The sequence below is a fragment of the Numenius arquata genome, chromosome 2 (genome assembly GCF_964106895.1).
Source record: "Numenius arquata chromosome 2, bNumArq3.hap1.1, whole genome shotgun sequence".
NCBI lineage: Eukaryota > Metazoa > Chordata > Aves > Charadriiformes > Scolopacidae > Numenius > Numenius arquata.
In genome coordinates this window covers 55,222,829-55,239,162 of record NC_133577.1, presented here as the reverse complement: position 1 = coordinate 55,239,162, position 16,334 = coordinate 55,222,829, and the positions used below count along the sequence as shown (strand labels likewise).

At 51.6% G+C, this 16,334-nt stretch overlaps 1 protein-coding gene across 4 annotated transcripts; it reads left to right on the top strand.

Annotated features, from left to right (window-relative positions):
• The first annotated feature begins 4,147 nt into the window (after positions 1-4,147).
• NAPB (NSF attachment protein beta) lies at positions 4,148-16,108 on the top strand. 4 transcript variants are annotated; one of them, XM_074168694.1, is made up of 11 exons: positions 4,169-4,317; positions 6,891-6,970; positions 7,625-7,741; positions 8,885-8,931; positions 9,054-9,131; positions 10,126-10,181; positions 11,147-11,231; positions 11,964-12,068; positions 12,325-12,393; positions 12,782-12,832; positions 13,347-14,536. In XM_074168694.1, exons 1-11 carry the CDS (start codon positions 4,220-4,222, stop codon positions 13,449-13,451), a joined length of 891 nt encoding a protein of 296 aa, XP_074024795.1. In that variant the 5' UTR covers positions 4,169-4,219; the 3' UTR covers positions 13,452-14,536. The 4 variants fall into 4 exon arrangements, with proteins under 4 accessions (XP_074024797.1, XP_074024795.1, XP_074024794.1 ...); XM_074168693.1 differs by having other exon boundaries at positions 4,220-4,317; positions 6,891-6,974; positions 7,602-7,741; positions 13,347-14,297; XM_074168696.1 differs by lacking the exon at positions 8,885-8,931 and having other exon boundaries at positions 4,148-4,317; positions 13,347-16,108.
• Positions 16,109-16,334: the final 226 nt, after the last annotated feature.

Below are 16,334 nucleotides of genomic sequence, written 5' to 3'. Positions count from 1 at the left end.
CCCCTCCATTGTTTACCTTCACTGTCTCTGTTAAGACCCTCTTTGCCGACACAGCCAGCTCCTCTCTGTGGCCAGGGCTGTCTGGCTGTACCTGGAGCTTGTGGGCTACCAGCAGAATGCACCTCCCGGCCTGGACGAGGGACTCAGCTGCAGGATGCATCTCCTCCTTGAACACCTCATCGCTGGACTCCTCAGCCAACCTGGAACAGAAACCGCTGGGCTCAGCTCTTCACCATCCTGTGAGTACCAGCCTTGGTGGGTAGCACGTGCTATTCTTGGGCTTTATCACAACAATTATCTACACCAGACCTTAATTGGGCTTGAATTGATTTTAGCGGTATTTGCAAACTGCTTAAGAACCTTTTGCAGTGGCTGCAATTCACTTTAAGCCATGGTGTCTGCTATCTACCCTAGCTGTAACAGCAAAATAACCCAGCAGCCAGTGCCTAATCTGTGGGTTTGGGCTCCAGTTTACAGAAGCATTCAGTAAATTCACTCATGCATTTGGTCAATTGCCCAATGATTATTTTAAGGCGTGTTTAGGTTAAATATTGCTTGTTGAGGTTTCGCTTACTTCGCATGTCCCTTCCGAGCACATATCCCTGCTTTCTCCCATCTCTCCTTTTCCCTTCTTAATCCCGTTCCCCCTCTCATGTTCTCCATCCCTTCCTCCTCATGTTCCCACCTCCAGTGGGGTGCAGGTAGGGAGCACCAGGCAGGAAGGGCAGGCTCCCTGCCAGTTTCTTTGCTATCCCTTCCTCCTCCTTCCCAGCCCCCAAATCTGCCCGGGAGCCACCCAGCACACTCACCTTCTTGCAACAGAAGCGAGTTCCCTTGTGGCTTTGGATAATATTTCCGCATTCTCCCCTAAATTGGGAAAGGCCTGACAGATCCCATCTTCCCATTCCAGGGCGAGGATTAGATGGCAGAGCTGTGCTGCCATGGGGCAGAGGATCCTTTGAATAGCTTTGTTTTCTGTTAGGAGCGCAAGGTCAGAGAGATAAAGAGGCTCCATTGTGTCCTGCCTGGAAAAGGGAAACAAAACCTGGGATTATCTGGGATCCTTTGCAGTGTGTAACTGTTATCAATTTTACCAGCGACCTTGGATTTGAATGGCAGCTTCTGGCTTTGGAATGCTACTGGGTTTAGTTCCTCCCAGCCCTGCAACCAGGCCAGCAACTTACTTTTGCCCCAGCTTTCCCCGGCTCCGCAGCCTGGCTTTGCTGGGCTCCACGGCCCGGCTGTGTTTCAGGGGTGCCCCAGACCCATCCCACAGTCCTGAGTTTACATCCAGTTGGCTTCCATCCTTACGTCAGCCCAGCTATTTCCTTACCTGGTCCTGGGGACAGGCTCGCGGGCCGCTCCCCGCATCGAGACCCTGTGACGGTGATGTTACCTCCTAGCACCCGGCTGCTGGTGGGGAAACGGGGGTGCCTGCGCCACCAGGGGCCTGTGCCCACGCAGACAGCTCCTGGGCAGGGATCCGAACCCAGGGCAGGCGGGTGTGATTAATTACACCTTGATTACCATAACTCGGTTCCTGCTGTGGAGGGGGGTGGAAGGCAAGCACCTGCTGCTGACCCGTGTGGGGCAGCAGGGAGCAGCGGGAGGCTGGTATCTGGCACCGCTCCCGAGGCCAAAGAGGTTACCAGGGGCCCGAGGGCCGCCTCAGCCCCGGGGGGGCGGGAAGTCCGCAGGCCGCTGCGGGCCCCGGGCGGGGGAGGGTCCAGCGTCGCCATGGAGACGGCGGAGGGCGGTGAGGCCGGCCCGGGTCGCCGCGGGGCAGGCCGGGAGTTGTAGTCCGGCGGCGGGTGGGGGAGGGCCGGGCCGCGGCGGCGGCTGAGGGCGGGTGTAGGCGGCCCCGGGCCAGTAAATCCGCCGGATCTGGGAGCCGGCTGTCTGCACGGATTAGTCCTGGCGCAGCCAGCCCCTTAATCCCCGCGCTGTGGGAGCGGATGCCTTCCCTGCCCTCCCGCCACCATCCTGCCTGGCTTCATGGGGGCCGTGTGTGGGGACACACACCCTTGGCCCTCAAAACTAAGGAGCGAAGCGGATGTGTGAGTAGGGCAGACACCTGGAGGGGTCCCTCCTCATCTGTGCGCTCAGATAATTAGGGGGGTAGGACACAAATGCAAGCAAGTGAGAAAACCGGCACGGTTAGGGGTGGACCTGCTGGAAAGCATTTCTGAGGAAAAGGATCTGGGGGTCCTGGTGGCTAGTGAACTATCCATGAGCCAGCAACGTGCCCTTGTGGCCAAGAGGGCCAATGGAATCCTGGGCTGCGTAGGGAAGAGTGTGGCCAGTAGGTCGAGGGAGGTCATTCTCCCCCTCTGCTCTGCACTGGTGAGGCCACAACTGGAATACTGTGTCCAGTTCTGGGCTCCCCAGTTCAAGAGAGACAGGGAACTGCTGGAGAGAGTCCAACGTAGGGCAACAAAGATGATGGAGGGATTGGAGCATCTCCCTGATGAGGAAAACCTCAAAGAGCTGGGACTCTTTAGCCTGGAGAAGAGAAGGCTGAGGGGAGACCTTATTAATGCTTACAAGTACCTAAAGGGTGGGTTGAAGGAGGATGGAGCCAGACTTTTCTCAGCGGTTCCCAGTGACAGGACGAGGGGCAACGGGCACAAGCTGGAACATGGGAAGTTCCATTCAAATATGAGGAAGAACTTTCCGGTGAGGGTGCCAGAGCCCTGGAACAGGCTGGCCAGGAAGGTCGTGGAGTCCCCTTCTCTGGAGGTTTTCAAGCCCCGCCTGGATGCAGTCCTGAGTGATGTGCTCTGGGCAACCCTGCTTCGGCAGGGGAGTTGGACTAGATGATCTCTGGAGGTCCCTTCCAACTCTGACAATTCCGTGATTCCGTTTTCTGCCTATTCTTGTGATTGTTTTCTGTATCTCTTCACTTAATGCAGAACATCCACAGGACACGATAACCCTTCTCCCAGGAGCCTACGCTCCAGCCCTACCTCTTGCCTTAAAGCTGAAGTAATTCTGTGGGAACTCAGAGCGTACCGTAAATAAAAGCGGAGTCGAAGCTGCAAGAAAAACCCCACCTTCAGGTAGGGATAAATTCCCTTTTCAGCACGCTCAGTACATGCAGCTGACCCGGGCACAGGTCAGTGCTTTGGCTGCAGAGGGATAAGGATTGATCCCGACTGAGATGTGACCCTCAGCGCCGCATGCTGCTCACGTGTGTCTGTCTGATAACGTGCTGCAGCCGTATCCTCCCATTTCCTTGTATTTTAAGCATTCCCATCCCAGCCACAGCTGATTTTCTGACAGGGATGTACATTTTCAGGAAGGTCACGAAGACATCCACCTTTAGAAATCACTTTTGTGATGCTGAGGTGGCTCTGGGGCGGCACAGCTGCCCAGCTTTCACCCTCGTGCACAGTCGCCCCTTGTTGTGGAGGCGCAGAAGCCGGTTGCCTCCAGCCAGATGTGCGGGTGCTTTTTTTTAAAATAAGCCGCAAAAGAGTCCTGAGAGTTTAGAGTCCTTCACACCGCCTGAGCGCGGCACACAAGACGGGGGCGGCGGGTCGATGCCGCCGCTCCTGAAGCGCCGGAGAGGCGAGGGGTGATGTGCAGTGTGCAACGTGAATCCTGCGTCACAGATCACGCAACATGCATCGCGTGATGTGCAACACGAATCACGCACTGTGCGTCACGCGTGGTGTGGTGTGCAACACGCAACACGCGTCTTGCAAGGCGCCGTCTCACAACGTGCATCGTACGATGTGCACCGTGAATTGTGCACCATGAGCACACAATGTGCACCGTGCAATGTGAATGGTGCGTCCTGTATCACGGATCACGCGACTTGCCTTGTGCGGTGTGCAACATTGAATCACGCACTGTGCGTCACGCGTGGTGTGGTGTGGTGTGCAACACGCATGGTGCAACGTGCATTGTACGACGTGCACCATGAGTCACCCACCATGAGCGTGCAACGCGCATCGTGCAACGTGAATGGTGCATCCTGCATCGCGATCACGCACCTGGCCTTGCGTGATGTGCAACGCGCACCTTGCAACATGCACCATCACGCATCGTGCAACGCATCCCGCACCCTGCGTGATGCCACGCGCCCCGCCCCCGTGCACGCGCCCGCCGCCGCCCTCCCCGTGCACGCGCCCGCCGGTGCAGCGGAGGAGGAGGAGGAGGAGGAGGAGGAAGGAGGAAGAAAAAGAAGGAGGAAGAGGAAGGAGGCTCCGCCGCGATGGACAACACGGGGAAGGAACGGGAGGCCGTGCAGCTGATGGCGGAGGCTGAGAAGCGGGTGAAGGGCTCCCACTCCTTCCTGCGGGGGCTCTTCGGGTGAGCGGGGCGGGGGGGTGGCGGGGACACCGGGGGGGGGGGGGCGGGGGATGCGCGGGACGGAACTGCCACGGGGGACGCCCGGATGACGAAGGGGGGCGTGCAAAGTGGGGAGGGATCGCGAGGGGGGGGGGGGTGTGCGCGAAGGGAAGGGTTGCAAAAGGGGGGAGCATGGTGCGCAAAATGGGGGGGCTCGCAATGGGGTGCAGAAGGGAGGGGGGGATGCGAAGGGAGCCGGGCCCTGTGCGTCGGTGCCCGCAGCTCCTGCCCTCTCCGCCTGGCTGCTGTGCCCCCCCCCCCCGGCCCCCGCGTGGGTGAGGGTCTCCCTTAGCCTCTGCAGCCGGTGCGGTGAGCTGTGTTGGGGGGACGGGGGGGGTGGAAACACCTTCCCCCCCGCATAGCGTAGCAGCGGTGGTGGTGCTCCCGCAGCCCTCCTGGGTGCTGCTTCTCCCGCAGCTGTCACAGGCACAGCGGTGTGATGAGCCTGCCAGGCCTCTGCAGCTCAGGGCATCTGCCTGCGCCCCCCTCCCTGTGTTCAACCCGCCTGGGTTGAACCCCCTGGGGGGGGGGGTGTCCTCAGCGCCGGCTCCGCGGCGGCTGCGCTCATCCCAGCTTTATCCCGGTGGGGACTCGCTGCTGGTAATCTGCTCCGGATTGGGGTTTTCCAGATGATTTTCTGCCCCGCGGAGCGAGGGTCCCCCGTGGTACCGAGCCCTTGGCTCGCTGCACAGAGACCCTCCGGGGCGATGGGCTTCCTGGGGGCAGCGACACCCATGGGAAGACGGTAAAGCTTCCCTTTTTACTGGGTCTTTTTGTGTAAAAGTAGATATTCCTGGGGGTGCGAGAGCTGTGCTGTTGAAAAACTAGCAGATTTGGCCGCCTCAATCTCAGCTTTTTTATTTTTTTTTTCATTTTTAAGGAAAGAGCATTTATGGAGCGTTGCTCCCGTGGAGGCCTTGATGTTTCTAAACAACAGCCTGGAAAAATCTGCAGCCCTAAAAGCAGAAGTTTTAAAAATAAATTCCTCCCCAGCCTTCGGCAGATTAATCGGGAAGGGTGTGCTCCAGGGGCATAATCCGGCCGGCAAATTGCTGAAAATCCTTGGAGTGAGCTGGCAGAGATTTCAAGAGGCAAATTTCTCATTTTCTTGGGCTAAAAATAGATGCAAGAAAAATTTCTTTTACAATGGAGGGAAAGGTGGTGGGTGACTTTGCTCTCGGCATCCTCCTGGTGAAAGGGGGATGCCCGGCCAAAAGCGTTATTGACAGTCTGATTTTTTCCTGAAGAGATCCATTAGCTTGCACAAGTGCTCTTTTTTTGTTATTTTTTTTTAATTATTTTTTTTTTTAATTGAGACTGAAAGGCTGAAAGCCACCTGGTTTTGGACGCCTTGCCGGGTGTAGCGTTCCCTTGCGCTGCCCCCTTTGGCTTCAGTTCAGGCAAAAGGCAGCTTTCAAGAGCAAGAACAAGCAGTCCAAAAAAAATCGCCTGTCCTTAGAAATGAAACGCAGTCGGCTGCCAGGAGGAGGAGGGGGGGAAAAAAAAAAAAAGGCAATAATAAATGTTGTCATCTCCTGTGCTCCAGCCCTTTCCGAGGTCAGCAGGAGTGTGCGCTACAGAGGGCAGCAATGAGCTTGTAGGAGGAAGCCCATGAAGATATCTGCATTTAATTCGATAAAATATTTAACTTCGCTCTCAAGACAAATTAATAATTAATCAGCCGGTTCAGGGAGCCGAGTTGTGCTACTGGACCCCACCAGTTAGGCTTGTGTTGAGCTGTTCTCTTGCCTGTGTTCCCTACCAGAAGATGCGGAGGCGAGGAACCCACCTCGGTCTGTGCTCGGTCTATGAGGTTTATTTGTTGGGACCTGGAGAGTGTGCACTCGTGTGTGTTACGCAGGCAGCCAGCTGCCCGGCATCTCTTAGCTTTTGATTTGCTTTATGGTCACTAAATGATGCACTCGTTTGTTGCGTACTAGAGTTTGCTTTTTGCTGAGTGTCTCGAGACTCATCTTAGGAATTGACTGCTCCTGCCCAAAAAGGAGGGACCCAAGTCACAGAGCAGATAGGGCCTTGCTCCAAACTCTCCAGGAACTTGCCAAAACTCTAAGCTGCCATTTCAGGGGCGGGTTTTGCCTGCTCTCCTGTCCCTGCTCTATGCGATGAGCAACCCTGCCTCCCCTTTCTAGCCAGCGCTTGGTTATTCCCTACCCGCCAACTCCACCTCTCCCCATTCGCAGCGGGGCTTGGGGGGATCCCATCAGGCACTAACAGAATTTCTCCCCGCTTCACTGTGTGTTGGAAACGAGCTGGTACCCCCTGGGAGAGGGCCTTGGGAGAGTGGGGGCTGCCGTTCCCCCAAATCCAGCTTTCCTCTCTCTAAGCAGCGTGATGCTCACCCTGCGCTTTAAAATGAGGTCGATCAGCCTCATCAAGTCTGGGGGCGGGGGGGCACATTGCCCTAACACATGGGACTGCAACACCCTAAGCATTTATTTCAGCTCTCGGGCCCTGCTTCAGGGGCAGCGTTTTGTTCTGGCACGGTGTCAGGGAGCTTTTTCGCTTCATTTCAGGGGCAACACCAGGGTGGAGGAAGCCTGTGAAATGTACACCAGGGCTGCCAACATGTTCAAGATCGCCAAAAACTGGAGCGGTGAGTACAGTCCCTGCCGTTGCAGGGTCTGCCTGGAGAGTGGCGGATGCCAGGGTGACCCACACGTGCCCGACCATCTTCCTGCAAATTATCACAGCGGAGTCTTACATCCCAGGCTGTTTCCATGGGGATAGTCCCTGTGGTGAATGCAATTCCTCTGCTTTGCCCAGCCCTGTGATGATTTAAGTGTTGAGAGAGTGGGCAAAGGGGGGTTCCTGATGTTAAATTAGCCTGGGTGCAGTCAACCGTTTTAAAATGAAAGCTTGTAATTCTGCAGGGAAGCCTGCTGAAGGGGCACTGCCCCACGTTTGCTCTTCAGCAAGGAAATACGTTGGGGTGGGACATCAAACCTGATGGATTTTGAGATCCAAGGGATCCCCCTCGCTGATCCAGTAGATGCAGGGTGCAGCCAGTGGTGAGGACAAACAGACACTGTCAAGGATAAGTGTGCAGGTGGGATGTCCCCACTGTGCCCTGTGGAGATGGGCTCAACCCCTGGCAGACAAGCACCTCCTGGACACAATTTGGGGTTGTTGTTGCATCTCTCAACCTCTCTGGGTCCTGGGAAGTGACGCCTGCTTTGCCGTTCTGTGTCGATCCTGCTTGTTGCTGGGTCGGAGGGGTACATGAGATTGGTGTGCGCTTCTCTTTCAGCCGCAGGAAACGCGTTTTGCCAGGCGGCCAAGCTGCACATGCAGCTGCAGAGCAAACACGACTCGGCCACCAGCTTCGTGGATGCTGGGAACGCTTACAAAAAAGCAGATCCACAAGGTAAGGGGAGCGAAATCCGGGATCATTTCTTGCAAAGCTGCTTAGTGGCAGAGGAGGTGGCGCGCTGAGGCTTTCGGTAGTCGCCGGCTCTGTGGGGCTGTGGATCCTCACTGCACACTATTTGAAAGCCACAGTATCTCCTGCACCTCTGCTTTTCCAAAGTAGTCCTTCAGATGATGCATCATCATGGTCTGCCGTGTGGACTGGCACGCGCAGGGGTATCATCTCATCTCAAGGTGATCTCTGGTGCTTTGGTACGCTGCAGCGCGTTTGCTGTGAGGCACTGCCCCTGGGCAGCTTCCTTCCTTAGCTTGGCTTTGGAGACACACTCACCTCTGAAGGAACACTTAAGGCAGGTCTTAGGTCTGGATCAGAGGCGATCCCTGCCCTTAGCCCCAGCCCCCTCCCAGGGGTTTCCCTGGGGCAGAGGAGAGGTGGGAGGAAAATGGACCGACCTCTGATGGGATGAGGATAAAGGATCTGGATTCTTTAAATCTGGTCGCAAAGAGCAGGGTTGTGGTTTTGTGGAAGACCTCCGATTCCCCTTACTCTAGCTGAGTATCTGGAAACACACCAACCAACCCGCCAGTACTGCCCATGCTTTCCTGTGCCAGGGGGCTGAAGAAGGTAACTCGGGGCAGATAGCACTGTTTTATAATTGTAAAACCCCCAAATTTCCTAGAAAATGGCAGCCTCTGCATGTTTATGAGATCAGCATTTTGAATTTTGCTGTTTGAGGATGCAGCCTGGCAAACCTGGGGTACAAGTCGTTTATATTTCGCCCATCCTAATTTTTGACTGTTACCTTTCAGTGTCAGAGTTTCTGCCCAGGTGAATCAACAGGCTGTTGGTGGGATACAGGTTGGTCGGGGTGGGTGAAAGAATTACATCTGCAGGTGCAAAATCGCAGGGAATGTGACATCTGTAGGTCTTAGGTGTTGAAAATGTTCTGTTGGTTGTTCCAGATACACATACACACACGTGTGAGTAGGTGTTCATTGAAGAAGCTGGTTCGTGGTCTGATGAAGAGAAATGTTACCGAGATCTGATTTTGCTGGGGGGGGGGGGAAGGGGAAGGTCTTGGGCTGGGAAGTCTGACGCGCTGGCTGACTTTGTTGTTTTTCCTGAACACTCATGCTGCAGAGGCCATCAACTGCTTAAATGCAGCTATCGATATCTACACCGACATGGTAAGAAGCTGCTCTGGCAGCTTGTGGACCGATGTGCTTGTAAGAGATGCAGCTCTCTACGTGCTGTGTGTGCTGGGTGGAGGGGGAGCCCCTGTCTCACGTTCAACCTCTGCCTTCTCTAGGGGCGGTTCACCATCGCTGCCAAGCACCACATCACCATTGCGGAGATCTACGAGGCTGAGCTGGTAGACATTGAAAAGGTGAGGGTGCCAGGCGCTGCTGGTGCTGCTCTGCAGGTGCTGCGGCAGCTGCATTCCCTTCCCCGGCCAGAGCAGCGCCGGCTGATAAAAACCCATCTCTCATCCAGCCACCAGGCTCCTTTACGTAGGTGCCAGTCACCCCGTAACTTGAAGTGAGTGTTACCAGGGCGAAGGATGGTTTCCCCAGCACGCGTCTCTCACGGGGCAGCCCTGACTCCTTGGTGTTGCCGCTCTGCTGAGCAGCAGTACGGCAGGGCTGGCAAAATGCCCGGGGGAGAAACCTTGTCTGATGTGGTGGTTTTACCACATCTGAAAAACACTTTGGGAAGTTGTGGGGCAGTTTTTGTAGTTATTTTCTGAGGCACCCAAAGGAAGCCGCTGTTACTTTTGGTTTACGTTTCAGCATTGACTCTCGTTCCCATAGCCCGGGGCCCTGAGCAGGAATCCTGCAGCAGCTCAACTGGCTGCAAATCTGCTTGAAGTTTGCAGAACAAAAATGCGTGGTTTCTAGGTATTATTTTTTAGACAATCATTTGCTTCCTCAGCTCCACTTCTTTGGATCCCATCTGTCTCTGTTCATGACTTCAGTGTCGCCTCTCCACGAGCAGCCCCATGCAAATCAAGCCCCGCTGCGTCCGGGCTGTTCTGTTGAGCGATTTATTCTATTGTGGCAAAGCTGGCAGAAGCCTCGTCACGCCGTGATGATAAATATTCGCAGGCGTTACTAGAGTAGTGTCACCTGTATTAAACCTGCACCGGAAGTTTGGGACGCTTCACAAGTTCACGGTCAAATTTCCAAGGGCAGCCTTGTGTTTTGAGCGTGCAGGGGACGTGTGGCAGTGCTTTGCTCTGCCGCGAACCCCGCAGCGTGCTGCAGCGCTGCTCCCTTTGGGTGTGGAATGGAACAGCTTTTGTGAATGCGGTCACTGTGTGCTGGTCTGACCAAAAATTGTACTTCAGAAGTGGCATTCAAGTGCGATGTTTCTGTCCCCAGGCGATTGCGCACTACGAGCAGGCTGCAGACTATTACAAAGGAGAGGAGTCCAACAGGCAAGTGGTCGTTGTAAAAGAGTCACAACAGGGAAGGGTTGGAGATGGGGATTTGTCCTGGGTGGCCCACATGCTCACACACCTCATCTGCCAGCCTCTTCTAAAATGTCCTTTGGTGGGACGCCCAAGTCATAGAATCATAGAATGGTTAGAGTTGGAAGGGACCTTAAAGATCATGGAGTTCCAACCCCCCTGCCATGGGCAGGGACACCTCCACTAGAGCAGGTTGCTCAAAGCCCCATCCAGCCTGGCCTTGAACACCTCCAGGGATGGGGCATCCACAGCTTCCCTGGGCAACCTGTTCCAGTGCTTCACCGCCTTCACGGTAAAGAATTTCCTCCTAATATCTAATCTAAATCTCCCCTCTTCCAATTTAAAACCATTACCCCTTGTCCTGTCACTACATCTCCTGACAAAGAGTCCCTCTCCGGCTCTCCTGTAGCTCCCTTCAGATATTGGAAGGCTGCTCTGAGGTCTCCCCGGAGCCTTCTCTTCTCCAGGCTGAACAACCCCAGCTCTCTCAGCCTGTCTTCACAGGAGAGGTGCTCCGTCCCTCTGATCATCTTCGTGGCCCTCCGCTGGACCCATTCCAACAGGTCCATGTCCTTCCTAAGCCTCAAAGCCCTTCAAAGTCCTCCAAAGTCCTCCTTAGGCAGATTTCTGTTTGAGGTTCTCATCCTGCACGCAGCCTTGTCTGGTTTGGGGTGGCCATTTTGGGTGCAGAGGAAGCACGGAGCAATCGAACAGTGTCTGACTCCAGGTCTGTGCTGAGTTGAAGGTCTTCACGCCTTTCCGTGTGTTTTAATTTTGGCTGTTAAAAAAGAAAATTCCCTTAATTTACAGCTTTCGGGTCCCACTTTCATGTACGCTAAGTAGTGGAGGTAGTGCCTGGAGGTACCAGGGCATGGATTTGTGTTTCCCCAGGACACAATTACTTATTACTTCAATGCTCTAATTGATTGTAGCTCGGCCAACAAGTGTCTGCTGAAGGTGGCTGCCTATGCCGCGCAGCTGGAGCAGTACCAGAAGGCGATAGAAATCTATGAGCAGGTGAGGATGCGCTCTTCAGCCAACGGGGCAAAAATCTCTTGAAAATGGAAAGTGGGTCAGTGGGTCAGTCTCACAAAATTGCCGTGGCCTATAGAAGCTCCAACTCTTACTTATTTTTTGGGGCTGGTTATGCCTTTACGAGGCATGGTTTGCTCCTTACTTTTTAAGAGTTGCTTTAGCTTACCAAAGGCATTTTTTCCCTGAATTCTCTTGTTTCTAGAGAAAGGCTGGGGAAAGAAATATATTATTATACTTTTGATCGTATTTACAAATGTTTGGCAGAAAATATCCCCCCAAAATTTGTAAACTTGATCGCTCTGCCTTTGTACCAGGTATTTACATGGGAATACTTGCAGTGCTGCTTTTCTGCTTCTGGAGGGTGAATATCGGAGGAGGTTTTCACCCAGTTGACTTGCTTTCCCCTTTCTGCATCAGGCGGAACACGGTGAGGTACCGGTGTGGTGCCCCTGAACTGGTGCAGCGGCTCCCTGGGAGGATGGGCTGCCCGAGCGCACTCTCACAGCTGCCTGCGGGTTTCTGACCCGCTTGGGATTCGTTAAAAATCTGTCTGGCTCCCCAAAAGCTTTTTGTACGGACACTGGCATTTCTTCTATGAGCTTCATTCGCATTATGGTGCTGTGTGTAATTTTAATCAGCTGTCCTGTTTTTAATTCAGTTCTTAATGATGGTGGTTTTCTTGCCCAACTCTAACAAATAGCTTTTTGTGCCCAGGTTGGAACAAACACGATGGATAATCCTTTGCTGAAGTATAGCGCCAAAGAGTATTTCTTCAAAGCTGCTCTGTGCCACTTCATCGTGGATGAGCTGAACGCGAAGGTCAGTGGGCTCAGAGTGGTTACCCCAAACTTTCCGCATCTCTCTTCATCAACCTTTGCTGGCCGAGACACATTCTTGTGTGCACAGGAATTTGCACGGCAGCTGCACGGACTGAAGCTTGAAGTGCCACAGCATCCGATTGGATTTACTGTGAATACTTTCCCAAGTGTGGTTTTAGGACTGGAAGGCAAAAACTGAAATAAAAAGCAAGTGGCTTTGTATGAACTGAGTGTGACGCTTATCTTCTCTCTTTCAGCTTGCACTTGAAAAATACGAAGAAATGTTCCCAGCGTTCACAGATTCACGGGAGTGCAAGCTATTGAAAGTGAGTAAAGCCAGTATTAAAAGAATAGTCACGCTTGAAAATGCTTACTGCCCTTTCCCTTGTGCTTTTTCACCTTGCTAGAAGTTTGGTCGTTTATTCCAATGTTTTAGAGGGCATCAGACTCGCTTTGCGTTGGGTTTATACCAGACCTATGGAAGTAGCTGCAGCAGAACGATGATTATTCTAGCTAACTTAAAAAAAACAACCCAAACTATTTATTTCTGTGTTCATGGCGGGTGGGTTGAATGGGTTGCGAAGGTGCCACTGCTGAATGCGTGGGTGCCCTGCAGTGTGGCTGCAGAGGGGCCCTCTCTCCTGGGGACAAGGTGCCCACACACCGGGAACTTGCAGTGAGAGTATTTTCTAATTTTTCACGGTGTTTTCCTAGAAACTGCTGGAAGCCCACGAGGAGCAGAACTGTGAGGCGTACACCGAGGCAGTAAGTAGTCACCAATTTGCTAAGGTGTGCTCACGGCTGGCTGGCTGGTCCTTTTTTATCTTTTTTGGGGTGTGCGCGCTGTTAAATGTTGGGTAACTGGTTGCCCGAGCTCTGAGTGCTACTGCCGAGTCCATTGGGGCAAAACGCCGGGAGCTTCACTGCTTCACCATCCTGCCAGGAAACAACCCGCAGGAGAGATGGCCGTTAGCAGAACTGCTTCCAGCCCGGGCTCCTGCAAGTCTCACACTGAATTCTTTAAAATCACTAGTTTATCATTGAGAGACAAGTAAAGATCCTGCTTGGTTTTGCTCTGGCTTCTTGCTGTTTTTTGACAGTGGCTTAAAGTGCTCTGGGTGGTTTTGGATAGATATCTTTTTATTTTATTTTACTGCTTTTTCTTCTGGGAAGACTAGAAGTTTTAAAAGACCGTACTTCCAGAGCTGCAGAATGCTTCTTCTGCAGCAGTCTCATCTGCTTTCTAGTATCTTAAATGTAAACCATTTTTTCCTAATAGGTTAAAGAATTTGATTCAATATCACGGTTGGATCAGTGGCTGACAACCATGCTGCTTCGCATCAAAAAGTCCATCCAAGGAGAAGGAGACGGGGACCTGAAGTGAATCGTTCGTGGTATTTGTGGCATGCAGCCCAAGTAATCTGTTCTTGTGTTACAGCCAAGGACCACTGTGGGATACGTGATAAAATATCTAGCTTTATTTTGTTGCTTACAAATACAATGACTTGTGTATTTCTTTAGTATCCTGCTCTTTGTCGTGACAACCTGGGTAGATAAGAAGCGATGCTCTGGGTAACACTGGCAGGTCTTTTGGAGGCGAAAGAAGCACTTCTGGCAGAAATCCTTTCTTGGTTTTTGGTAGCTGTGAACCCAAAGTCCGCACTTCCCACTACCGTTTTTTCCCTGCTGCTCTGTCTTAAGGCTCAGTACCATTGATTCCAGCATGGAAATATTTTGTCCACGCCAGTATAGTACAAATAACTGCTTCTGATCTGTTGCTGTATTATTACTGTTTTCTGTTTCTAAATGGATTTCCGTCAGATACACTTGGAACCTTGTTTTTTCTTTTAAATGATTGAGCTTTTTTAATGGTGCTAGTGAAAGGCTTTGTGACTCATATGAAGTATGCATGTGTGTGTATACATCCTATACAGATACATGTGTGCACGTATAAATACAGAATATGTAACGACCTAGTGCTGAAAGCATTACACGTTAGGGGACAGGACTGCTTAGACTGCTGTCAGCCCTCGGAATAGTCGTTGCAAGTAGATCTGGTTAATGGTGTATTTTGTATTTCAGATCTAAATATAAAATGTAAGGTTCTTCTATATTTTCTTGGATCTATTTTTCCACTTACTTTATTTTGTGGTGCATCCCATCCCTTCTACCCCCAAGATGACTTGGCCCAAGTAATAATCTATTTTTCTAACTTTTCATTTACATGAATTCCTGCTGCTCTCTTTCCTGTGTGCTGGGCAACAACCCTTCCTTTCTGCCCTTTCTGCTGTTGGCGAAGCCGCCTCGTTCTTGTGACGTATGAAGGTGTTGACTGAGACTTGAGATTATACAGAAACCTTGTTTTAGTTAGCTGGATGACAGACGAATTGAGCTTGCTTTGAAAAGCTGTAGACACATTTAAAAATCCCTGTGGCAATTTTAGAAATGTGTTTTAAAACGTCTGCACCCAAGGCTCTTCAGTGCAATGCTTTGTTTAACTAGAGCTGGTTAAGCTATCTACCTATGAGTTCATGTCTATACGTTAAGGAGGACTTGGAAGCCTATGCAATTTGTCAGTGGGAGTTATCAGTCAGTATTTCTCTGTAACGCAGTGATTTTCAGCTGCACTACTGCTACGTAAAGAATAAAAGAGTAATTAATTAATTGCTTTATTTAAACAGCAATTGTGCCAAGTGGGCCCTTTTCCATAGCCAGAGTGGGAATAGCACAGTAGCCCCTAGCAGACAGCTTCAGCGTGGAGTCAGCCCCTTGAAGCGATTGTCTCCGGCAGCCAAAATGCTGCCTCTTCTCTACATGTCTCTTCAGTTTGTTTTTCATCTAGATATTCCAGTCAAACAGTCTGGCTCATTAGTCCAAGGGGTTTAGTTCTGTTAAAGCGGTACTTTATCTCTACCCCTGGCTTATGAAAAAAGAAAAGCAAAATACGCTCCTTGTGGTTTTTTTTTCCCCCCTCTGGTCATTTATTGTCCATACACTAGTCTATGCATTATAACTTGAAAGAAAAGCTGTGCAGAACCAGCAAGGTGAACACATTAAGAAAGCCTGGATGGATGATACTCGTTCTTCCAAGCAACTTCAGTTTCTTCACTCCTCAGATGTGTTTTTAAGGCTACTGCTCAAGCTCAATCTCTGTCCACAATGAAACTGTAACTTAGAGCACCCCGTGTTCCCTATGTCTTTCCACAAACTTGGCAGAGAAATGCTTTAAATTCAGTTTAGCTTGTGGTTCTGGTCTGTGTCCACCTGAAAGGCTCTGAGAGACAGGTGCACACCTCAGCTGACTGACTGATGGTTCCGTGGGTGTCCCGTTCCTGTACCAGAGTCCTTCGTGTGCTTGCGCCACCTCCACGGGGCAGAGAAATCACTGGGTTTAGGACGCAGCTCCCACAGTCGGGAGGTGTTCTTATTGCTGAAGTTGGATTAGCTGCAAATTTGCTTTCATTTTGGACAAGAGGGTCCAAAGATGTAACTTCTGCTGAGCTCACCTGTGCTAAAAGGATGGGGTTGGAACAGTTTTTGTTTAATTTACCTGTTTCCTTAGTGAGCAAAGACCCATTGTGCTGAAGGCTTTATCTTATGTCCAACACCTTTGGAGCCTTGGTCAGGGGAAGTACAGGCCTGTGAGGTATACTTTTCTTAGTTCTGTGTGATGCTAAGGGAAGTATTTTATGCCTTTTTTTCGTTCACTTTTCCAGTTGTCAGTATTAGGCACAGTTGTGGTAAGATGCATATGGAGCTGCTGGACCAGAAGAGCGTACCCATGGGGTTGTGTGGTCTGCTACTATGCTCTGGATTGATATCAATAAAATACAAATGTTAATTCTTTTATAAGTATGCTACAGCATGTCCTCCAGTGTATCAGTGGTAAATTGTGACTGTTTTAAAATGACAATCTGCCACTCTGCTGTATTTCCCCCCCCCAGTACACAACTCCGTACTATGAAAACTTATGACTGAAATGGCCTTAGCAAGAATATAATGTTTTGCGTGAATCTGTACATTAATAAAGTGAAAATCATGAATTTAAGTAGTGATAAGCGTTCTTTCCTGGAAAACACAAAAAGCAGGCTAAAGCTGGAGCCTGACGTGGGGTGTGATGGTAAAAGCCAGCACGCACAGCGCTTCCTTCAGTCACTCTGGTGACCTGTTAAGGTACATGCTAAGGGTGAATACTTGTATAGGAAAGCACTGGCTGATCGTTTGACAGTGACTGCCCCACACATTGCTTGTTGTACGGTGTGTCAGC

Excerpts from the sequence above, each read along its gene's own strand:
- NAPB (XM_074168693.1), top strand. The coding sequence starts at position 4,220 with ATGGACAACACGGGGAAGGAACGGGAGGCCGTGCAGCTGATGGCGGAG. Across the intron at positions 6,975-7,601 it reads GCCAAAAACTGGAGCGGTGA|ATTGGTGTGCGCTTCTCTTT; the intron begins GTACAGTCCCTG and ends GGGGTACATGAG. Across the intron at positions 10,182-11,146 it reads AAAGGAGAGGAGTCCAACAG|CTCGGCCAACAAGTGTCTGC; the intron begins GCAAGTGGTCGT and ends AATTGATTGTAG.